At 38.5% G+C, this 24686-nt stretch overlaps 2 protein-coding genes across 3 annotated transcripts; both read left to right on the top strand.

Annotated features, from left to right (window-relative positions):
* Nucleotides 1-4257: 4257 nt before the first annotated feature.
* On the top strand, nucleotides 4258-19732 carry LOC122061846 (serine/threonine-protein phosphatase PP-X isozyme 2). The gene is made up of 8 exons (XM_042625347.1): nucleotides 4258-4533; nucleotides 7476-7628; nucleotides 17650-17712; nucleotides 17809-17894; nucleotides 18248-18323; nucleotides 18397-18665; nucleotides 18745-18823; nucleotides 19147-19732. The coding sequence occupies exons 1-8, from the start codon at nucleotides 4390-4392 to the stop codon at nucleotides 19195-19197; spliced, it is 921 nt and encodes a 306-aa protein (XP_042481281.1). The 5' UTR covers nucleotides 4258-4389; the 3' UTR covers nucleotides 19198-19732.
* A 1420-nt stretch (nucleotides 19733-21152) lies between these two features.
* LOC122061780 (protein IQ-DOMAIN 33) lies at nucleotides 21153-24624 on the top strand. Of its 2 annotated transcripts, none has more exons than XM_042625245.1 (6): nucleotides 21153-21291; nucleotides 22034-22324; nucleotides 22711-22914; nucleotides 23313-23426; nucleotides 23515-23883; nucleotides 24271-24624. In XM_042625245.1, the coding sequence occupies exons 1-6, from the start codon at nucleotides 21226-21228 to the stop codon at nucleotides 24424-24426; spliced, it is 1200 nt and encodes a 399-aa protein (XP_042481179.1). In that variant the 5' UTR covers nucleotides 21153-21225; the 3' UTR covers nucleotides 24427-24624. The 2 variants fall into 2 exon arrangements, with proteins under 2 accessions (XP_042481179.1, XP_042481178.1); XM_042625244.1 differs by lacking the exon at nucleotides 21153-21291 and adding an exon at nucleotides 21382-21739.
* Nucleotides 24625-24686: the final 62 nt, after the last annotated feature.

Here is a 24686-nt window from a genome sequence, read left to right as displayed (position 1 = left end):
TTTGTTGATCTTGTAGCATTCCCAAGAAATTCTTCGATTTCTTCCAACTTTTCACATTTCATGAATAGTCAGGCAATTGAGAGTATCCAGAAAGGCATTTTGGGAATCAATCTGATTTTATTTTTGTGTTTGAAGCAAGAAAGGATCCCAAAGAATCAATCTTTCTTTTATTATTTGCTCATCTCTTTGATTGATCAATGTGTGATACTCTGAATCATCATTACTAATGGAATTGGACCAATCTCTAGATTGCTAGAAAACAAATCCGTTCAATTGGCTAGAATTAGCCTTTGCAACAATCATCCAAGTTAGAGCCAGAGCCTGTCCACCCAAAGCCTGCACTCAGAAATCAGAATTACCTTGCTACTGACAGCCACAGGAAGGACCCTTGAGGCTCAGGTTATATTTTCTACTAGCCATAGTAAACTCCCACACTAGAAGGGACATGGTTGTCTGCCCATCTATGTGGATTGTGGAAATGCTTATTGGCAAATTTAGACCCTCCAAAATCATTTAGTTTTGTAATTTGTTGCTTCCCATTACGGGCCACTTGGCCAACCAAATTGCCTAATGGCCCACCTTTCTCCATCCATAATAAACTCTAGTCATATTAAGCAACAGAACTCAATGCAAGTGTAACGTGTACTACCTACTTCTACAGAGTAGGGATGCAGAGTCCAGATTTCAGAGTGGGTACCATTAAGTGGAACTGTAGGAGAGGGATGAAAGGCAAAAGAATCAATCAACATTATCATCAGGTAAGGTGAGGAACTTAGGGTGTTCCCCTCTCTCCCCCAGAGTTTGATGCTGGTTGAGTAGAATATCTCCCTGAAGTCTGACCTGAAAATCTGGAATAAGAACCCATGGTTTAAGGGCACTGAAAGCAAGAAAAATAGTAGTCCAAAGTCCATTCCAGTGGTGCATCTAATCTTAATATCTAAAACCCAAGTAACCTTTCATCTCCCTTCAGTGATTAGTAACCTTCCCCTGGGATGGAAATGGACGGATTATCTCTTTTTTCTTTTCTGTATATCCTTAATAAACCTGGAATGAATATTGATTAGGTAGTGCACAGTACTCCATCACTTCCCTCTTTCTCCGTGTCTTTTCTCTCTCCCCAATTAATTACACTCATCAGGAACAAAGTATGGGTGGGTGCATGTACTTTCACTACTTTAAGGATGAAGAATTGAAGGAGGGCCACCGACCAACACACCAGTAGCCAGAGACATGAGACATTGCTTTCTTCTTAAAGCTTTGCTCCCTTCCAGTACTCAATTCAATCCCTTTTTTTCTTTCTTGCACTCCTTCCCTTACCTTCCTCATCTTAAATGATGGGGCTGATAAGCGTAGCAGGACTCAAACAGTGGATGACTGGATGAGAGTGGTCCAAGCCAATGAAGAAAGATTGCTTCCAAGTTCCTCTTCTTCTTTATATGGTTGGGACTTCGTAGTTCTCCATCTTGTAGAGGTGTAAGTGTTCACTTTTTGAACAGTTGATTTGAGTAGGTTTGGTATTGCAGCTCCAACAACTGAAGATTATTAGTTTCAGCCTTTCAGGCTTCTTGATAATACTCATTGATGATCCATTAAATCTGTAGAAAACTTAATATTCTTCAAACCATGTCCTCTCTCTCTCTCTCTCTCTCTCTCTCTCTCTCTCTCTGTTTTCTTGACAAGTTTTAATGAAAACCCACGGTCAAAAGTTCAATGACCTACTCTTTTTTTTTTAGGGGGGGGGTGTGGGAAATAAAAACATGACCAACTACCCATTTACAGATTTATAGAAGATAAAAGATTTCTCCTTGGTTTTGAGGTTTTCCAAAGTACTCTCTCTCTCTCTCTCTCTCTCTCTCTCACTCTGTTGTCTTGACAAGTTATACATTGAAGCCTACGTCAGATTTAATGACCCCCTACCCATTTGCAGATTTATAGAAGATACCGTGAATTCACCTTGGTTTTGAGGTTTTCCAAAGTAGGTGTCTTCGTTCATCCTCTCTCTCTCTCTGGGTGTGTTTGTTTTTGGAGCCTTTGAGCAAGTCATGAAAGATGTATGGGCCAGCTCATATTTTTCCACAGCTTTCTTGAACTTAGACAAAGTATGCGAATTCATTTGCAGTTATTGACAACAAGATTGCACTAAGCTCAAGAAAACTGTGGAAAAAGATGGGTTGATGCAAATCCCAAGATCTCCCTGCTTCACTGATTTCAGTGCTTCTTCCTCTGGTTTTCTGCAAACCAGAAATCAGTTGCTTCTGGGCTTCTTCCTATGGTCTCTTGTTACTGGATACTGCCCTCTTCCAATTCCAGAAGATAAGTGATTTTCATCCCTTCTAAGTTTTTAAATTTGCCTCCAATCTGTTCTGCCATGCACTGTTCTTAAGTTTGTCATTTTATATAATCCCTTTTTTTTTTTTTTTTTTTTACATAAATAAAATCGCATTTCATAAATTATTTATTTATTTGGGTAGAACTTTTCATTAATTACAGTATGAGCCTAAATTTTTTTGAGTAGCTGTTTACAAAAGGAAAAGAAAATATTTGTTGTTTGCCATACATCAGTGGAATATATTCTGGTTGTAGAACACATTTTGAAACGAATTTAGATAATACATATCAAATATAACTTAAATCTTCCAATGTTGCTCATCACTGAATTTCAAACTTATCTTTTGTAGATTGAAAATTGTAATTTTTAGGTGAAAATAAAGTAGAATCAGGTTTAAAAAATTTGGAATCGATTGATTCAGAGTTCGATTCCAATTCATACAATTGTAGACTTTTTTTTTTTTTAGGGGGGGGGGTGGTGGAAGGGGTGAGGTTACTACTTTATTAGTTGTTAAATTGCTTTGTATCATGGGTAGTGGGTGATGTTCTACCCTATAGTTTAAAATATTTAAGAACTGGAAGAGTGACGTTTGCATTTGTTACTTAGATTTTTCTCTTTATTGCACTTCTAAATTAAAGATGGGATTAATGGTAAATACTTAAATTTGTAAGACTATAAATCATTTTTATATTTACAACGCCACCCCTAGAGAATGCCATTAATAATTGATTAGGGGTCTCAAGTAAATTGGTATTAAACAAGAAGTGTTCCTATAACATTGGCATAATAGAAAACAAAAATTAATGAAATGAATTACTATTTCATGAGCCAATCACAATAGTCAACCATAACATCTAATCAACGTGGATGAAGAGATTCTCTCTTCACCATGGTGTGTCTGAAATACTTTCATCTTAAATAATTATGGATCTATACCAATTATTATAAGTGAACTAGATTTTCCTATTACAATTTACAAGGGACAACTCTTTAAAAAAAAATTAAAAAAATACGTATATCCAAAATACCCTTATGGGGTTCAATCAAAGGGTCCAATCTTGTGGCTGAAGAAATTCTCTTTTCATCACGATTAAAAGAAAATACCAATAGAGATCAACTGTATGTATCAGGACAAATCCAAACAAAAAAAAAAAAAAAAAAAAACTTCTAACTATAGCAGTTGGTATGATACTTATACCTAAATTTTGGACTCTAGTTGATTCTATTCCTTTCTATGAACTTTGATGACTAAGGGCTCATTTGATAACGTTTCTGTTGTTTCTGTCATTTCTGTTTCAAGAAACAGAAGAACAAAAATTTCCGTTTCTAGAAATAGAAACGGAATTGAAGGTGTTTGATAAGTCATGTTTTTTGAAGTCAATAGTAACCAGCGAAAGAATGACCACGAGTCATTTCCAGAAACGGCAAAATAATTTCGCATGGGTCATTTCTTGAATCATAAATAGGTAGAAATTTCTATTTCTATTTCTGAAAACAAGTGAACGAAACAGTTTTATCAAATGTTTTTTATTCCGTTTTTACCGTTTCTGTGTATTTTTCTCGAAACGTTATTAAACGAGCCTTAAGTAAAAGATCTCTAGTTGGTCTGGTGAAGCCCAATGGGCTTCTGTGCTCTCTAGGTACCACATATTTAGTCAACTCCTTGGATTGGCATGCCAATATGGACTTCGTATTGAGTCTGCTTATACCCCACAGGGATGCATAGGTCCCGAAGTTAAAAGTTATTTAATGGGTTTGGATTTACCAGTATTTTCTTGGGCCTCCAAAATTCAAGCCCATTTTAAAGATTGCCAACTAATGATACTTTCGGTTTCGGGTCAAACCCGAAAAAATAAAGGAAAATAGTCCACAGAGCTCAAAAGCAGTAGAGCGCAATTCATTACCTCATTAATGCTATAAGAGTATAAGCTCCACAGTAAGAAGAGCGGCTCAAGTTGGGAGTTCCCCTCAGCTTTAGAATTTTTTAGATGAGGTGAGGTGAAAGGGGTCTCTGCAAATCGATTCTTTCGAGTTTTAGAGAGAGAGGGAGGGAGAGGGAGATGATGTCGGACCTGGACAGGCAAATAGAGCAGCTGAAGAAATGCGAGCCTCTCCAGGAATCCGAAGTGAAGGCTCTTTGCCTTAAAGCCATGGAAATCCTCGTCGAGGAGAGTAACGTTCAAAGGGTTGACGCACCAGTCACTGTAAGCTATAACTAATTCATTTCTATATCAGTAATCTTCTCTCAAATACTTCTTTACCTCTCTTACTTTTCTGTTGGATTGGGTGTGGAAGATGAGAGCTATTCGTCTCATTTTTGTCTTCAAGGATTTCGTTCTTGGGGCGGGGGTGGTTCCGCTTTTCGTTTATTTTCTCCTTCTATTTAATAATTGTTGGTTATCTCCGAGTTAGCATGTCTTCCTACACCCTGTTGTCGTTTGAATTTTTCCTAATTCGTTCGATCCGGTAAAGATTTCTTTGGTAGTGGATTTGTTTCGGACGTGAGGGTTAGCTTCAGATTTCAATACCTGTAGAAATACCTTATTATGTGTTGTATTCAAGGAGCGCCCCTCTCTACCTCCACCACCCCACCCCCCCCCAACCCACACACCAACCACCCCCCCCAAAAAAAAAAAAAGAAAAGAAGAGAAAAGAAGAAGAATAGTCCACCTTAGGGAATAAAATGGAAGAACTCAGGATATCTTCACAGTTCATCATGAATTCTGTGCGTAAAGGAACCCGAGTGCCCTGAAAGAAGCATATTGTTGAATTCCAAAACCATAGAAAAGGTGTTGAAAATCCTCTGAACTCCGAACATGCATGGCATCAGCTCATCTGCGAAAGATCATCACAAGGGCATATGTTTTTGGCTAGTCAGACACTTTGCTCCTAGTTGGGATTCGTATCTGCTTAGGCTTCACTTGTGCAACTTATCCCTTTGCAGAACCTATTTTCCTCCAACTGACATGAGTATAGCCACCCATGGTTTTGTAATGAGAGTAGTGCACTAGAATGACTTTGGAAGATAGGAAGAAAATTTGAATCGAAAATAAGGGTCTTCTTGATTCTGTAAGGCCCTAAATAAGGATAGTATTTCTTATTATGCAGATGTATAGGAGGAGTTTCGTGTGGTGAGTGATTTCAGGCAAATGCTAAGAATACACAATTACCAATGTATATATTTGATAAAATATTGTGTATACAAATCTGTATATACATTGATAAAATCTGTGTATAAGAAATATGAAATAACAGTTCTGGACTCTGAAATGGGATTAAAAGCCACAAAAAATATCATTGGAGCCACATATCAACTCAGTCTGAGGATTTCAAATATGAAAAAGGGTTAGTATGTTCTGTAACTTGGTTTTCCCAAATCCCATTGATAACTACTTATTTATTGATCTATCTCTTTCTTTGGCAAAGGGAAAAGCTTCCTTTGGGGAGCTAGGGAGGTATGTTTCAAGTTGAATGCCCTAAAAGGATAAAGGGCTGGCAAAAAAGTAAAGTGGGTTGAAGTAGTGAGAGAAAACGTGGAGTAGGAAAAATAAGAGGCTTTAAAAAGCGTGGAGAGATTTATGAACTGCACCAAATAGTCTGAATAAGACTTTGTTGAGTAGAATTGGGTGAAAGGGAGGAAGAATTGCCACATTTTTTTTCTTTCTGTGAATAATATATGCATATACATTGAAACATGTTGGGAAATGGGTTCTCATTATGGTGCATAAGTTTGTGAGTGGCTGTTTCTGTTGGGAGTGAGGTTAATAGGGACACTCTGGCATAGGCTTACCATTCTTATTCATGTATGTTTATTTAATAAAAATTGTTACTGGGTCAATATGGCTTAGGCTGCTGCCAAGCGAGGTTGTCCTGACATGGCTACTTTAACGATGCCCAGATTGGGTTTATAACATGGCTTATATGTCTAAAGGATCTGTATCCTATTAGATGAAGAATGGATTTAAAGTTTTCAGATTTTGGTGGGGCAGCATTTACCCCGCTAACCCAGTGGATGATGGAGAAAAATAAATTAAGCTTTCCTAAAGTAGCGAACCTTGAAAAAAAATTATTTTCATTGAAATAAAAATATGAGATCTCCATGAGGAAAATCCTGGAGTGCAGCTGGAGTGATTTCAAGCTTCTGTCAGGGTCTAGTACTAATAGACTGTTGGACAGCCTCTATGGTCCTTTTTTCTCCCCTAAGCCCACCCTGTTTTGTTACTGTAATATCTTCTCAGGATCTTATCGTGGTTACTGCCCCATTATCTTATCATTTGATCGGTTGCAGTAAAATATGTCGAAACTTTTCAGACAAAACTCTCATGGTCATTTCATCAGGCTGGTTTTATTGATCAAGGAGATTTCCTTGTTGGAACACATTGGAATGTGGGTCTGGACATAGTCACATAGTTTGACAGTTACGACATGAGAAATGGGTGGGGAAATAGGATATAGTCAGTACTACATTGATGCCCCATGTTTTACCATTTTTATTTTGGCAGTTTCTAGTCTTTTAACTGTGACAGAAAATGGGTCGAATCTGTAGAGGGTATGTGAATATCCAACTTCGCCTGCTCAATTAAGGTCTGGATCCATACTAAGGCCTAAGGGATCCATTTAGATGGAGGTCCAAATGTATCTGCCATGAGGCTGAAAATCAGGGTTGAATCTGAAATGCAACTTGATTTTGACCCCCACCCCCTTCTATGTTTCTGCCTGTGTTTGCATCTTCACAAACCACTCAAGATCCAAATTCGACTGGAAACATATCATATATAAAGATAATTTTCTCATTGTGTTCTTATTTTTATATAAAAACTGGCAAATGTTAATTAACTCTTTGAGAAATACTGGTATTTTTTATATTTTTTCTGGAGTTATAGACCTGAAATGGATAATAATACATTGGGAAAAGTTCCCAAGGACACTAATGTACTATCACCCTCTCAAATGGGATTTTTTTTTTTTTTTTTTTGGTTTTTACTCTTCTAACCTGACCATGTGGGTCACATGTGGATTATGCCATTTCACGTGCCGCCATTGGTGTGGCACGGGAGGTTCCCTTGACACTGATGATATATTATTTTGGATTGAATCTAAGTGTACTACAAGCTACCTAATTATATCTTTTGGTGTTTTTCTGAAGATATGTGGTGACATTCACGGGCAATTCTATGACATGAAAGAGCTATTCAAAGTCGGTGGTGATTGTCCAAAGACAAATTACTTATTTCTGGGAGACTTTGTTGATAGGGGATTTTACTCTGTTGAGACATTTCTGCTTCTTCTGGCCCTGAAGGTAATATTAATTTTTCCCTTTCCCAGGTAAAACTAGTATTTGTTTTCTTGAGACAACAATGCAATTGTTAAGCTATTTGTTTACGTGCTTTCTAGATATGTTCTGAAGGTTCTTTTGACTATAATTCTTGGCAAGGTTGAATGATACCCATTCAGTTGAGAGGTCAGGTAGAACTTGGACCATCTTTAAGCTATGCCTGCTAAATGTTTTTTTATTTTCTCCACCTATACCTATGCTTCCTGTAGTAGGTTTCAGGGAGTGCTTCATATCAAATTGCTAGCTATTAGGGTTTGAGTTCGTGACTAGTCCAGAACTTCATCCTTCCTAGTTCCTTCAACCCTCCCCAACACTTCCCTTCCCATAAAACAACTGGGTTTTAATAAATTAAAAGATAAAGGGGAACTTAAAGAGCGTATTCAATATAGAGGACGACTCATTATTATGAGATTCTTGCAGAAAGTTCCACCATTAGCTAACAGAGAAAGATTTTAACAAGTAGCAATTTTGTTTGAATAGTCATCCCATTTCAACCTGGAAATCCACAGATCTGATACTTTCTATGAATACTATCTTATTTTTTAGGTAATGAAAGTCTATCTTGTTCCTAGGTAGTGAAACAAAAATAATTCTTATCAGTTCATTGCTCCTAGTGCTTGATTATTTTCCTGGCTTGGAGATATTGCGATTAGATTTTTCATCCTGTTAACACCATCACTTCAGTTGCTGGTTCCACACTCAGAAGGAAGCTTACATCAGTGTGGCAACTATTGTAGAAATGTAACGCCCCAACCCCATTAACCTTCGCACAATATTGTCCTCCTTGAGGCCCATGAGGACAATATTGTTCCAAGGTTGATGGGGTTAGAGTGTTACAGGTAGTATCAGAGCCACCCAAGAATACAAGTGTACCAGACCTGCCTGGAGATCGGTGAGGTGTCCCCACCAAGAATACAACAAGTACCAGGGGTTTGGGATATCGGTGAGGGAGTGCAAACTTTAGTCCCACATTGCCTACAGGAGGTTTTCGGGCTAGTTGATAATCTCTAGCCTCCTTAACATGGAACAACATGTTTTAAAGCCTTGATGCCCATGAGCCAAAGAGGACAACATTGTGTTAAGGTTAATGGGACCGAGGCGTTACATGTAGTACAGAGCATACCCCAACAATGTGTGGGGCCACAACGGGGACGCTATGCCCGAAAGGGGGAATTATGTGACACCCAAGAATATAGCAAGTGTATCAGATCCGCTTGGGAAATAGATGAGGTGTCCTAACCAAGAATATAGCAAGTACCAGGGGATTTGGGAGATCAATGAGGGGATGCAAACTTTAGTCCCACATCGCCTAGGGGAGATTGCTGGGCTAGTTGATAACCTCTAGCCTCCTTAACATGGCACGACGCGTTTTAAAGCCTTGAGACCCATGGGCCAAAGAGGATAATATTGTGCCAAGGTTAATGGGGTCAAGGCATTATAGGTACTATTTCCCAAAAGGTAACATGAAACTTGGAACTTATATGAAGCTAACACGAGGTCAATCCTGGAACTAAAACTGCAACAATACAAGGTCATTCATCTGGATTTGTACAGCTAGGAACCGAAGTTGACTGCACCATAGTGGGTGGATATGACAGCAGGAGCTAATGTCCTAAGCCTAAATGCTCGTATATTCCCCTTTTCTCACCGAGTCAAAATCCCTTTCCTTACGTGGATCATATACCAAGCCAAAGTTATAAAAGCAAGAGGGGTATGCAAGGTGCTGGCACTTGAGATGCAAGGTGGGTGGGAAGGTACATGGAAGAGTGATGTGTGGTGCTATTTAATGGACATGTGCACACTCACGCACAAAAAAAGTGTGTAAATACATCATCACGCGTGAGAGAGATGTCAAAGCATTGTAAAACTCACATAAATGATTAAAATATGAAGTAATTCGAAAAATTTTTACTATGACGATAAAATCACATAATAATACCAAATTACAAGAAATAAGTAACAAATACGATAACCAATGGAAAATATAACAAAGCTTAAGTTGTATAACACATAATGCATATGCATGATTACAAAGCCTAAGTTTAAGCTCCATAGTCCTAACCAATTTGCAAATTGATAGAGAATGCTTTACGCAACTAGAGCAAGCCCCTAAGGCAGTAAGGCTACAATTGTTGAACAAGAAGGGGTTATGCTTTCTTTGCTTGAATGGGGCAGCCAAACCACAAATGCTCACAAAGGAACCCGGCTTAGTGACAGTGCCAGGTGCAAGGGCTTTTGGACCTCAATACTTCTGTCTGAGACAACTTCTAAAGCACAAGGCACCAAACCCCCTCTTTTAAGTTAGAACGGAGTGCATTTTTTAAGGGTGTTTCAAACCAGGAACATTAGTACGATATTTGAAGAGCTATGACAATCAGAAAAATCCAGTAAGTTGAGACCCATCCTGATATGGATCTGACTTGAGTTAGCTACTCTGGGTCTGTCACATCCAAAAACCGGAAAGAGTGGGGTGGCAACAGGTGGGGTAGGGCCGGGTCTGGCCTTTCCCTTAACCCTCTAAGGGATGTATGGGGGTCTCTACCCTTACCCTTACCCTATAGCTACGGGTAAAAATTTCCATTTCCTGGCTGGCAAACAGGTAAAGTGGGTAAAGCATCATCAATGGTATTTGGATTGGGGAAAGAAGGATTATGGTCTATGGGTCATCGGTGGATTAAATTGGATTAATATATACATGTCTATAAAATATACTCATAAAATTACCTAATTGCCCCTACTGAGAATCTGAGATGGGTGACCGTAAACTGGGATGGTAAGACTTGTCTGGTTTGGCTAGGAAGTCTGGTAAGCTCCATTTACCCTCCAATGGTAGGCAGGGTATGGTGGGTAAAAGGGTAAATGGTTACCTGTTGCCAACCTGCCCTGTGGGTCCAAGTGAATCAGGACCTTGTTAACTGGATCCACCACCATTCTTTTAGGTGGAGTAATGAACAATTTGAAAAGTTCCTCCTTAATATATCTCTTACCTTGGTTGAAATACTTTGGTAAGATTTCACATTTAAGATGCCTAAGCAGAATGTGGGTCATCTATGACGGGAGCTGAAAATAATGAGGCCGTTGCTTTCAATGAATGGCCAATGTATAGGTGCCTGAAAGAAAAAATGAAAAGGGGTTAGGTATGAAGGAGAAAATATCCTCTGCATAGCTTCCTTAGAGGATCTTGCTCATTGGATCAATGAGGACACAGACCTGACAAGGGTATTGCGGTTATTACTTGGGTACAAACAACTCCACCACCACCACCACCGCCAACCCCACCACCTAAAAAAAAATGAAAAAAGAAGAAGAAGCCACACTGTGATAAAACAAATACCCTTTACCTGTTTGCCGGCTTGTAACCATTTTGATAGGCCCAGTACAGCAGCACAGGACCATTCACTGAAGTTCCTTTAGATATTTGCCCGCTATGTGTTTTGCTGGTCTAATATCAGACTAGACTTAGATATTAGATAACAGTATACAGCAAACAGGCTGATTTCCATGAAGCTTAGATATGGCCAAGACTCGACTGTATGATTCTAAAAGGAAATCTGTGACAGATACCAGTAATCAGACCTGGAGGGCACAGATGATATGAATGAAGCACCTGTTGAGAATGATCCCACATTGGAATACTCTGGGACCTTGGATGCTCTCATATATCAGTTGGGCCTCTCCACCTAATAGCTTATGCTCTCTTTGGTATAATATCTATTTGTATTTTTGACATATCTATGAGAAATTATTCATGAGAATAAGTTATGGGCCATAAATAATAATTGTTTGGTTATTACTAAACAGAATATATTATAGAATAAGAATTGGGTTTGGTGTACCAGTGTGCAGAATAAATTCTATAACTTTTGATTCCTCTATTCCTTTGTATAATTTCATCAAACATGAGAGATGCATTGCATGCTCCAGGCTCTAGGTGAACTATGGTGTAGAGACACTGATAAACAAGATGCATAATGATTTCTTGTCTTCTTCTCTAAAGTCTGAAATCCACTTGGGGGAAACCAAAGAAGAAATATGTGTCTTTTTTATGACAAAGGTAACCACCAGCTCCACCTGTTACGGCTCCCAAGATGAGATGGAATCAAGTTATACACCTACTCACCAACCGTTCTATGACCCAAAACTAATGGTGGCCCCTCAAAAAAAATGTCCACATTCAGAAATTGGGATCAGAATTCGGATCTTAACATCACCTGTAGGAGGAAAAAAAAGAGATTCCAGAGCCCTCCAGAAAGGACCTTTGAAACCACAAACAGATGATGAAGTCTATATCAAAGCAAAACAAACGAATGATTCAAAACAAGCGTCATATCTTCTCCTGAAAAATGGTTAGATGACAAGGAGTCTCAAAACTTTGTGATATAAGGGAATCATACTACCTCTCTTCTTGGAACTTGAAGAATTTGAATATTTGAGATTGGAAGAAAGTGAGATTTTTCTCCAATCAGCACCTTGACGATGGTTTACTGAGTATGAACCAAGGATGACATCAGGAAGAGAGAACTACTTGTGCAGTTGTACTTGCTTGATGTGAATCTATCGGTTCTATGGCGACTGCCTGGTTTCTTTCATTCGTCAAAGAAGGCTTCAACTTGTGAGATTGATGGTTAAGGTTCTGGGATCTGTGTGGGGTTTTCTCATATTTATAAACAGTTAAGGAGTTGTTTATGATTTATTGGCACAAACCATTTATTTTTGTCTATGCACAAAACTTTAATAAGCACATGGTCACAGCAGTTCATAGTTCATAGTGAGGGGTATTGAAACCATTTATTTTTGTCTATGCACAAAACTTTAATAAGCATGTGGTCACAACAGTTCATAGTTCATATTGAGGGGTATTGAAATAATCATGAACAACTCCTTAACTGTTTATAAATATTACTTTATTTTAAATTGAAATAATGATAAAAGTTATACCTAACTGATGCATTTAAATAACCTAAATGGGCTTATTTTATTGGAGATAGGTTATGGTTTTCCAACATGGAATGAAGTGAGCATATTGGAAAACATGTCAACCACCATGAATATAGAGTCATGTTTGTCCTAAGTAGTGGGCAGACCAAGCACGAAGTCCATGCTGATGTAAGTCCATGGTGTATAAGGAATGGGCATTAATGCAGGAGTAGATTACAAGTAACTAACTCCGCAGTTTATAATCCCAAACAATACAAATAGGAGCAAGAAACAAAGAAATAATACCATCAAATAAACCCTCAAGGATACAATACCCATATAGGAGCAAAACCAGCCCAAAACCCAACCCGATAGGAGAGAGAAAAACCTTCTATAGAGCTGGAGAGAGCAAGGTGCGGCTAGGTTTGTGGGAGTCCGATTGAGCTACACTTTTGGGTGTAGATAGTCCCTAAGGAGGGTACAAAAACACCCAAAGTTGAGAGGATTCTGACGGCTGGTTGTGAAGTTACAAGCTTTCTTGATTTTCTGACCGAGGAGAGAAAACTGAGAACAACCTTCAAGAACAAAAGCTGAATGCTTTCAATAGTGACTAGGTAAGGATCGTGGGACCCTTATGAGGCCTGGAATACCCTGATTGAAGACTTGGCTGAACAGAGTACAGAAGAGAGAAAGAGAGGAGATCGATCTCTCTATTCCCATTAGGATTGCTGATCGGTTCTAATTTTTGCAGACTTTTATCAGAATCTGAATTATACCTCTTGAACGTTACAGCAAATAAAATAAAAAAAGAAGAACAAAATGGATGGGGGGTTGAGAAGGGTGAAAGAGTATAAAGGAAGTGGCTATCTCAACCTAGGCTTCTCACCCACAGCTATCTCAGCTGCTCTAAGCATTTAGTTGTAAACTTTTTTTCATAAATGCAAACTTTCTTTCATTCAAATCTGTCCAATAATGGTACATATATCTCTCCATTTATAGAGGGGAAGTTTACAATCATACCAATACTAGAAGCTAGTTTCCTAATAAGACTAGACACTCCTACTACAACTAGGAGCTAGTTTCTCAATAGGACTAGCCACTCCTACTACAACTAGGAATTCAAAATAGGACTAGGACTTGACTTTATGACTCTAACATGGAGTAGGACTAACTAACTAATAGTCCATATAGAACTTTACAACCAACTAATGGCCTAATGGGCTTTTATTGAATTAAATAGCAACTAATTAAACTAATGAACAAAATCCCGTTTTCCTACCTTCTACCCATATTTTGGGCCTATTAAAGTGATCAATTTCAAAGAAAACTCATGGGATCAAAGGCCCAACATATACATAACACAACCCAAGGCTTATTTGCAATAAAATAAGCCCAAGTGACTTATCTACATCAGGCATTGGAGAATATAACCAGTATTCTGCCTCGTTCCTTTCGCGAGCTGACACGACACTTCTTGAATACATGCTTAACATTTCTTTGAAGATGTGGCCAATAGTAGTGGTCAGTCACCTGGAGAGGGGGGGTTTATCACGTCCTAAATGTCCTTCCAATCCTCTATGCAATTCCCATATAAGATGTTGTCGTAGAGATGAAGCGGGGATGCACAGTGAAGTACCCATGAAGAGAAAACCATCATGAAGTGAATATTTAGGATTTTGATCTCCTTGCTTAATTTCTGATATATAATGGAGAAGTCCCAGTCTGTAGGGTACTCAGTCTTGATATGATCAATACGCATGGCATGTGCTGAAAATGTCTGCAAAGTTAACACCTTTCTATTCAATGCGTTTGACTTAGTATTTTCTTTACCTGCCTTACATTTGAGAGCAAAAATAAATTCCAGCAGGTATGCCACCAATTTGGCGTGTCTCTGACTTACTGATTTCTAAGAGTGTAGATGCTTTAGTGCTTTGTGGTTGGTAAAAAAATAAATTCCTTGTCGATCAGGTAAGTAGAGTAACGCTTCTTGGCATCGTTCAGTTTCTCACTGTAGAAGGCTAGAGGATGAGCTCCCTGCATGAGAACGCTGCCAAGGCCAATGTGAGAAGCGTCTATAGCCACCTCGATCCATAGGTAGACCGTAGACCGAGCAACACCCCTCGTCTACTGATAAAGGGGAAGCTCCCATGAATGCAAACAATGAGACAAAGTGCTATCACTGCAGCAGATATGGACACTTTGCTAAGTTCTGTCTGCAGAAGACACAGAGTATAAGTGCCATGTTTCTGCCCTCGAGACTGAGGAAGATGTTAAAATTAATGATGGACGATGATACCAAAGACCAGCCAACAGATGAGTATGACGATAGAATGCAAACTTATGAAATTAATGTGGTTAGTTGCATTGTGGTTGGTGAATCATAGGGAGAAGATAAAGTGAAACGACATTGTATTTTCTATAGTAGAATGGCTAGTAGACCCAAGGTAGCACAAGTGATAGTGGATAGCAGCAGTTGTGTGAACATAGTTTCAACTATCTTTGCCAAAAGAGCAAATCTTCAAAAAGAGAAACACCCATATCACAGGGTTCTCTCCTAAATGGAAACACCTTCGAAGTCAAGTGTTGAGTTCCACTTCAATTGGATTCCTATGATGAAGTCTGATGTGATGTTGTACCAATGTAGATGATAGACATACTTCTTGGTAGGCCTTGGATTTACGACAATGATGTGATGCTTGGAGGCAAGAAAAATCAAGGCACTTTTACATTTAAGGGTAAACACCTGTGTTCAACCCTGTAAATGTCCCAACCGAGAAGATAAAGCGTGATCCTAAGGCCAATACCAAGCCTGTGAAGAAGTAAGAAATGAAGGAAGCAACAAAAGAAAAGGAGCCTGAGTTGAAGAAAATGATGAAGTGATGACAGTGAATTGTGATGATAAAGAAGAGACGATGCTTGAAGCTTCACAGTCGAAAGAGCAATGGGTAAAAGATTCTACCGAAGAGGTCTATGTTGAAGAGATCAAAGTAGACAACTGAAATAGTGGAAGATGAGGTAGCAATCAAGAACACCACATGAAATCGTCGACATTCATGATGTTTTTCTTGAAGAGGTAGAGTTCGTGCCTCAAGTTTTTTATTAGAAGGTTACCAAAGTTGAGGACTCTATTAAAATGACATTCATAGTTGATATTTGATTCAGAGGTTGAGCACATAGAGTTCGTTATACCACCAAGATTCTTTTAAGAGAAAGCTCCATGCCTTGAAGACTACATTCTTAACATTCACCACATAAAATTGATTCCTTGACTTTGCAAAACTCGAGGTCGAGTTTTTTTAAGCTGAGGAGAATTGATGCAGTTAAATCACCTAAATGGGCTTATTTTATTGGAAATAAGCTTTGGGTTGGGTTATGTCTGTTTAGGCCGTTGATCCAATGTGTTTTCTTCTTCTTCTTCTTCTTCTTCTTCTTCTTCTTCTTCTTCTTTTTTTTGTGAATAAATAATTCGATGCCAAAAAGAGGGATATACAGGCCCTGAGGGGAATGAAAGAAAAATAAAGGCCAAAACAGGGAGCCAACAAAACCAACTAAATGTGAGGGGGGAGAGAAAGGATGGAGAGAGGGATTTCACAGTCTAGTACCATTGGTAAATTCTGTTACTGTTTTGAATTATTATTTCTATCATTGATTTGAGTTCTTAAAGTCCTACAATCGGTATTCAATCCTGGAAACCTGTCAAGTGTCCTATCCCCAATAGTACTAGTCCATAACTCCAGATCTGACCATTTGATTTCAATCATATTTCGAGGAGTTATTCTAGACCATTAAAGTGACATCCAACCAGATTTCATTCCCATCTGGGTTGTTGATGGTTACTTATTGAATTTCTATTAAATATGGCCTTTTCCCTCTCAATGTGATTCTGGTTTGTATTGTGTTTCTGATCCCGAGTCTTTAGGCTTCTAGAAACCCACTATAAACACCTGTAAAAATAAACAAGTGTCGGATTAATAGAAATATAAACTATATTAAATAGAGCATTAAGCTTTTTGGTTGGACACTTCAACATGGTTGCAGAGCCATCAGGCCCACTATGTTAATAATACATCTGTGTATGGTCACCCAAAAAGAGGGGCCTCACATGCCACATGTATTGCCACCCTGAAGAAGAGGGCAACACGTGAGGGGGAGAGTGGGGAATAATCCTACATTGGAAAACTCTAGGACCTTGGATACCCTCATAGACCAGTTAGGCTTTTCCACCTAATACCTTATGCTTTTGGTTAGACACTTCAACAGTCTTTAGTACCTTAGTGTTATTGGTGAAGCCTGATCTATCCAGGAAGTACCGGTGATTTTTCCCCAACTATTAGTAATGTTTTGAGTTGGTCTCAAGCCCCCTGACTGAAATTTTTTGGAGTCGTTTATGCTGGGGGTAATTTATATAGGGTTTCTCTATGTAATGTGTGAGACACTATACATAGGGGGTTATCTCATAAGGAGTTGTGAGGGGTTATAGAATTGTAATTTCTTCATCCAAATAGTGGAAGCTTTGGTTATCGCTCGGCCGTGGATGTAGCCCATCTCGGTTGAACCACGTAAATCTGTGTTCTCTCTGTGTGTGTGATTCTCTTTCGTTTTTCTTTTGCAAATCGTTGTTCTGATGCGTTGTTAATTCCTAATGCTTAGTGTATAGGTAGACATCAGATGAACATGCTACCCATTAGAAAAAACAGAGTCAGTGGGTCTAAGCATCTGGTTTGTGTCATTTAACTATTAGTTAAATTAATTCCAGAGTATATAAATAACAGTAGCTAGCCATTGCATTTCTTTAAGTGCATAGTGATGCGTTTCCTTCTGCGTAGGGGCATCTGCTCTCTCCCTCTCTCTCTCTCTCTCATATGCCTTGACCAGCATAATCTACCAAAAGCCTAAATAAGCATAAATAAATAAGTACGGTTTAGAGTTTGGAGTCACTTAAGTGCATTATTTTCTTTTTTCCTTCTATAATAATGATATATTAATTGAGAATACAGAATCATTTGCTCTTTTCTTTTCTTTTTTCCTTACAATTTATTTTTCATTGAAAATGTTCTGTTACAAGCAGGTAAGGTATCCAGATCGCATAACACTAATAAGAGGTAATCATGAAAGCCGTCAGATCACTCAGGTTTGAAACCCCAAAGCCCTTTATCATTGATATCCTTTTTCTGAGTTCTAAAACTGAAGTTTATTTCTCTGGACTTACAGAGTTCTCACTCACCAGGTTTATGGATTCTATGATGAGTGCCTACGTAAATATGGCTCTGTTAATGTGTGGAGATATTGCACAGATATATTTGACTACTTAAGGTTTGCTTCTCATTTTTGGATAGAGGAAACACAAGCTGTGTCTAATGAAAGATAGGAAGGTCTTGAGTACATAGTTTGCACATGCAAATGGTTGTAGAAGGGCGAAATTGCTTCCAATCAAATGATCTTAATGCTACAATTGGATCCATCACTTTGTTCTAGATAATCACTTAAGTACACTAAGAAAGATTATGAGTGGGACCCATTAAAGAGGCCCTGGCACTTGTACATGTCTCCCATAGTGTTTTCTAGTTGATAGTTGACCGTTTCATGTGGAAGTCACAATTATTATTTGTTGTCTTTTTGTATGATCTTCATGATGCCTGACTTTGCTTTTGAACGTGTTCCTACAGCTTGTCTGCTCTCATTGAGAATAGGATATTTAGTGTCCATGGGGGTCTCTCACCTGCCATATCCACATTGGACCAGGTCAGAGAACCAATCTGGTGTTATTATTTAATACCTTCTCCCAGTAACGATATTAACAGGATCCATTCTCCAGATTAGAACAATCGACCGGAAGCAGGAGGTACCCCATGATGGTGCCATGTGTGACCTTCTGTGGTCAGACCCCGAAGACATTGTTGAGGGTTGGGGTTTAAGCCCCCGAGGTGCTGGTTTCCTCTTTGGTGGCAACGTTGTCACTTCTTTCAACCACTCAAATAACATTGATTATATTTGCCGTGCACATCAGTTGGTTATGGAGGGATTTAAGTGGATGTTTAATAAGCAGATTGTTACAGTTTGGTCAGCTCCAAACTACTGTTACAGGTAAATGACCTTTGGTCTTCTAGATTTTGTTTTGTGGGAAAATAGTGAGTTGGCCGTCTCATTTCTGGATGTGCTTTAGATGTGGCAATGTGGCAGCAATTCTTGAGCTGGATGAGAACCTGAACAACGAGTTCCGTGTGTTTGAAGCAGCTCCACATGTTAGTACATTCAATACACTGTTTTTCCCGTTGTAGTGAAACATACATGTAATCTTAACTCACATGCAGATACAGGACTGAAACATTCAATTAGTAGGTTTAACTAATAACCCAGAATTCACCCCCCCCCCAAAAAAAACCCAGTAGTTGTTCCAGTGATATGATCCTAATCCATGACTGGACCTACTGATTGAATGGCTATAACTGTTGCTGTGCACGACTGATTGGTTAAGAAACATGAAGGTCAATGCTGCAATTTTTCAAATATTGCGTTGTATTTCAGTTATATATTGTAGACTATTGAAAGATCAACTGTAATGCAGGAAGCTAGAGGTGCTCCTTCCAAAAAACCTGCACCAGATTACTTTCTCTAAGGACGCATGTCTGGGAGGCGTCAATTGCCATTTAATACACAGGTTAATGTCAAAGATATAGTGAAAACCATGCATTGAAGATGTTCTTGTGTTGGTTAACCATGGAATCACTGGGTTGGCACTGCAAGGAATGACTCATTGAATGGTCAATGAGATTGGTAATACGGTGTTATTGATCTGTTTCCAGTGCTGGATTTGCTGGGTTCTCTATTTTTTTTTTTCTTCCATTTTTACTCTCTCCTCACCCCTACCCCCACCCCCACATTTTTTTTTTTTTGGGTGTCAGCTTGTAAGAACAGAATATGATGTATCCCATTATATCTCTGCACTTGATAAAGAACTTGAATACTCCCTATTATGGGAGCAAGAAAATCAGGATCTACCAGGAGAAAGTTTTGCTTCCTCTGGGGATATGTATGGTGAGGATTAAATTGTACCGTTGATTGACTTCCCAGAACTGTACCTTTTTTCTTTTCCTTTCTTACCATCTATTTTTGGAAGTACTCTCACTTGGGAACAGCTGATTTTCGCTTACTATCTGGTTATGGAAGAGCTTAAATTTGTCATTTGTGTCTGAGTATCACTCTTGTACCTTTTGGGTACGTTTTTTTTTTTTGTATAATGAAAATCAACTAACTATTAATTGGGATTAAGTTCCAGATGTGGTGATGATAGCGCCTTCTAGTGTCTCTCGCCTCTCACAGTATGGGGTAGGTACGTTATTTCATAAGAGGGATGAGAGAGACATAGGGAGGTGATGGTGTATGCTACACAAACACAACCTAACAGCAAAAGTTCTCTGACATCCCCCTTTTGGCTGAGATCTTCTCCACCCTTGCCTAACCCCACTTATGAGCCATATGAGTCACTTGTCCGCCCTTTGCTACACAGTAAAAACATTTCATTAATTGAGAAATGACATAAAGTTAAAAGCTCCCATAGCCATTCTTTGGTTGATATTTGCGTTAGTCAATCTATCACCGCTTCATAGTCCATCCACAGTATTACGCATGTCAATTCTTGTTCTTCCACTCTGCATGTTTTGATACAATACCTGTATTGAGGATTCTAGGGGACTCCGTTCAAAATCTTTGTTCGCATAGACAATAACAAATTGAGAGTTAAAAATAGGCCTTTTCAAGAGCTTGAAGCAGGCAAAGGAAGATGGGTGGAACGTGGTGAAAATATGGAGTGATTCGAAATAGATATATAACTGACTTTTGAATGCCAAGTCCATGTCCATGGAGATCTATATCCCCTTTTTTTTTTTTGTCCACAAATCTCTTTTTAATGCTTTCTGTATAAGAAGAGGCCATGTAACGATCTGATCTCTTTGCTCTATTTAAGCACATTGCATATCTTGATATGTACTGCAATACTAAATTTAAGACTCTGGTACTCGGCTGGATGTATTTAGTTATTTTAGTTATTATAATTTTTTGTTTGATTAAAAAAAAAGTTAAAACAATAGGAAAAATGAATTATGTTTGGAAGCATAGTATACGTTAGCGCTTCTCTAAGTCTCTCCCTCTCCTGGCCCAATAATATGCCATATGTTTGGGAAGGGCTAGCATACACTACTCTCCTGATAGAGTCAAATACTGGTAGTTTGCTCATAATTGGCCTCACAGATAAATGATACATGAAGCCCCATCTAATAACCTTTGATACTCTTCAAGAGTTAGAACGGAATCACAATTTTGGTGAATTGCTAGATCAGTACTAAGATGGTAAATCCATTTATCAATCAACTGTATCAACATCATAGGGTTAGGTAGCAAGGATTGAGACAAGACGATGTTTTATCAAATCTTAACAAGGACGGACTATGAATGAAGGACCTTTGAGTGTAGCCGACAGTGGGGATTTTTTTTTCACTTCTAGTGTTCTACCATTCAAATGCCACCAAAACCACAAACAGAGCATTGACTTGTACTTAACCACCAACTACTGTAGGGATGGAGAACCCAAGTAAGGAGGAACTCAGTTTTCAGGATCAGAGAAAAACAGAGATGCAGGAAAAGGAATATGCAAAGACCCAATGGCAAGGAAACTTTTGTGGGCCTTCTTCATCTGCACGCCATGTGCCAAAAAGTAATCTAAAAAAAGCAATATATCATCTCTGTAAATCAGAACCATTCTTTTTCTCTCCATTCTTTTACTTTTTATTTCATCTTTTTGATTAGTAAAAGCTAAATCCAGCTCTAAAGCTCTGCCAATCTTGGGAAATCATCCGGATTGGTTAAGCTGACATGTGGGTTTTTCTTCTTTTATACTGATCAAGTGCTAATTGAGCGAGTGAAATGTAGCTCAGCTTTACAGAGTACAGTTGAGCCTAGGAGTAAACTTGTGCTTTCCGACTGTTTTTTGGTTTTCTTCTTTCTATTTGGGAATTCTGTGTATTCTGCTATGATCTAGGCTATAATTAAGAATACATTAGAGAATTCTGCTCTGTGGCTGCGAATTTGAGATGGGTCTCACTGGAGAGTTGGTTAGGAGTGTCTTCTCCAAGAGTCGATCTGTGGGTGCTCACGATAGCAATGTGCGACGCTTTCTGTAACCTGTTACTTTCCTTATAGTTGTTCTCATCTGAATTCTGAGAATTTATGTGGTTTGTTGTTGCAGTTGTTGTTGCTATACTCTCTCTCTCTCTCTCTCTCTCTGAACTGAATGAATTTTGCTTTTTTTATGATGAGAAATTGAGTTGAATAATGTGGGTTCGATTATTTGTACCTGTAATGTAAGCTTAGATGATTGTTGTTACTCAGATGGACTGATTTCTTTGGTGGAGTTGCACTTTGAGTACTAAGCAGAGACTTTCTTTGGTTCTAATCAGGTGAGGAATTATGGGGTGGACAAGAAAAGATGGAGCTCTGTGAGATCATATCTTTGTGGGGATGAAATCAATTCAGTCCTTGCTGAGGAGGATTCAGCTTCTGTTAAGAGTTCTGAGGCCACTGTTACCCAACCTGTTGGAGAAGATCTGAAGGACGAAGTGGAAATCCAATGTGAAGAGAAAGAAGAATTGGAAGAAGAAATACCCCAGGAGAACCAGAATTCAGACAATGTAGTCTTGAACAAAGAGGAAGCTGCCACTATCATCCAGTCAGCATTTAGAGTGTTTATGGTTGGTTCTGACTCAAAATTTCATTCTCTTTGCATATAATCTGCGGGTCATTTTCAAAAGGAGATAGAAACTTCGATTTCCTCCAAAATATTAGAGATCCTACGAGTAATTTAGACCATCATAAAATGTTCTTGAGAATGCTGTGAGATGAAAGGATGCCATTGTTTGAAGCTTGATGAAGGCACACATATTGAAATGTTAAAATTTATTTTTCATAAATATTCTTCTAACCCTTTGGTTGAAAAGGATAATATAAAGTCTTTTAGTATTTTGGGTAGAAGAAATTGTTGCCAGGTTCATGATTTAAGTGTTGCACTGACTTTCAATATGCTTGTAGCTTCAGTTTTTGTTCTTTTACACTGACAATTTGAATGGGTGACACTCAGGCTAGGCGTCGAAGTGGAAGAATGGAAGAGATGTATGACACAGAGAGTCTTCAAGAAGTGGGAAGTCCAAGTAGGGTGTCACTTGGTACATCAGTTGAAGTTCAAACAGGGAACTCTGTGGAAACTCTTACAGTTAAGGAGGAAAGCGTGACTTCGCAGCATCGAGTGCAGCAGAAAGCCCGAAGCCAGATATCCAAGCTGAAGGTAAAATAAGGCAAGCAATCAGTTCTTTCTTAATGTTTCAATTCTTACATATAGTTAGCAATGAAGAATTGAGTGGCCCAATCAATTAAGTAATAGTAAACAACAGCCTGAGAAATTGAGCAAAAATGAATTGGGTAGACAACCTATGACTGAAAACAATTAAAAAGGCATTGGTTGTGGAGTCGCAAATTTAGAAGTAGTGACATAATTCAAATGCAGACACCTATAAATTGTATTTACTCTATAGTTAGCAAACTTAAAAGTATTGACAAAGGTTTTGTAGAGTTAAAAGACTTGAAAATTGTCTCTAAAATTTCTGTAAAGTTGATGAGACGTGATTAGGTGGATTTTACAGCGATCCATATTGAAACATCTCTTCTGGGACATGTATTCTGCAGGGAGACTGGGATGACAGCACAGTGAGTAGCAACATATCAAAAATGAGAATCCAGCACCGACTGGAGGCAATGACGAGGCGTGAGAGAGCTCTAGCTTATGCATTCTCTCAACAGGTATGATAGATATTTGTCCAATTTATGCATAAAAAAAGTCATCTCGATTCTGAAATAATTTTAGTTCCTGTAATGAATCTTTTGATAGTTACGAATTTGTTCAAAGAAAAAGTCGACACAATCTGGCACAGCAGAACCCAATATGGGATGGAGCTGGCTTGAACGATGGATGGCAACCCGGCATACAGAAAGTCATTTGGCCGAAGACCACATGAGCAAGCAACTCAGCTCTGTCAATAGTGATCGAAGATACATGGTTATTAAGAAAAGTTTTGATGTTGGAGAAGAGGAAAGCTGTGGATCTAATGAGGTACCTGTTGTGATGGAAAATTCTACATTTACAGCACAAAGTATGGATGATAGATACAGGGCAGTTAAGAACAGGCCAAAGGCTACACGTGCTGTTTCAAGACAAAAAACTATGCCTACATGCCAGTTCCCAACACAACAGACCAAGGTAAAAACTCATTATTACTGTGAATCATTCAGTCTTACAAACAAAAGGGATGGGGATGGGGCTGGGGAAAATTAATTTGGTGAAGCTGACTTAATGAAAGAAAGGAAAAACTAAATTTGATCTAGGAGAAAGAAGGGGAATAATGTCCTAATTTGATCCTTGTCGACAGAAAGACGCCATGATTCACTTAGAAATTGCTTAGTTAACTGACAATCAACAAATCTCAGCAAACTCAGATGGGTGATGAAACTTTTTGGTATTACTGATTCAAGGGAGTTACCATTTCAGGAGATGATTTTATTGACATGCGTGAAGCTTTCATCAATATTAATCTTCGTTCATTCTGTCAAGACCCATGATCTGCTGATGTCTCCTTTTTTGTTGTAGGTAACCAAAAATGATTTTTCAAGGGAACCCAAAAAAGAGAGGAAACAGATACAAATGCATCCCAGAAGTAATGGAGAAACAAAGTATAAAGATGTCTCATCACTAGGAACATCTGTTCCATTGATCAATAGTTCCAAGTGGACCCCTACAGAGTAGCCAAAAAATAAAAGGTTGCTTTTAAATCTGTTAAAGAGGAGACTAGCTTCTTTACTGTTTCTGTAGCTATGAAGAGACAGCTACAAGATATGCTATATTTCTATCTGTTAGATGCTGCAGCACAAGTTGCTTGACCTGCTTCATCTCCTTGAACATACATTGGAATTATGAAATAAAGGCATCACGTAGCATATAAAATTGTGTTAATTGTGTTGATTTCAAGCAAAGGTTCATAACCGCCAATAACGTGTTAAAAGAAG

This window comes from Macadamia integrifolia, chromosome 14, assembly GCF_013358625.1.
Source record: "Macadamia integrifolia cultivar HAES 741 chromosome 14, SCU_Mint_v3, whole genome shotgun sequence".
NCBI lineage: Eukaryota > Viridiplantae > Streptophyta > Magnoliopsida > Proteales > Proteaceae > Macadamia > Macadamia integrifolia.
This window is presented reverse-complemented; position numbering and strand designations above follow the sequence as displayed.

Coding starts and splice junctions, on each gene's coding strand:
- LOC122061780 (XM_042625244.1), top strand. CDS start 21,668: ATGGGTCTCACTGGAGAGTTGGTTAGGAGTGTCTTCTCCAAGAGTCGA. Junction 22,915..23,312: donor GCCAGATATCCAAGCTGAAG/GTAAAATAAGGC, acceptor TGTATTCTGCAG/GGAGACTGGGATGACAGCAC. Junction 23,427..23,514: donor CTTATGCATTCTCTCAACAG/GTATGATAGATA, acceptor ATCTTTTGATAG/TTACGAATTTGTTCAAAGAA.
- LOC122061846 (XM_042625347.1), top strand. CDS start 4,390: ATGATGTCGGACCTGGACAGGCAAATAGAGCAGCTGAAGAAATGCGAG. Junction 18,324..18,396: donor CCATATCCACATTGGACCAG/GTCAGAGAACCA, acceptor TCCATTCTCCAG/ATTAGAACAATCGACCGGAA. Junction 18,824..19,146: donor TGTTTGAAGCAGCTCCACAT/GTTAGTACATTC, acceptor ACTGTAATGCAG/GAAGCTAGAGGTGCTCCTTC.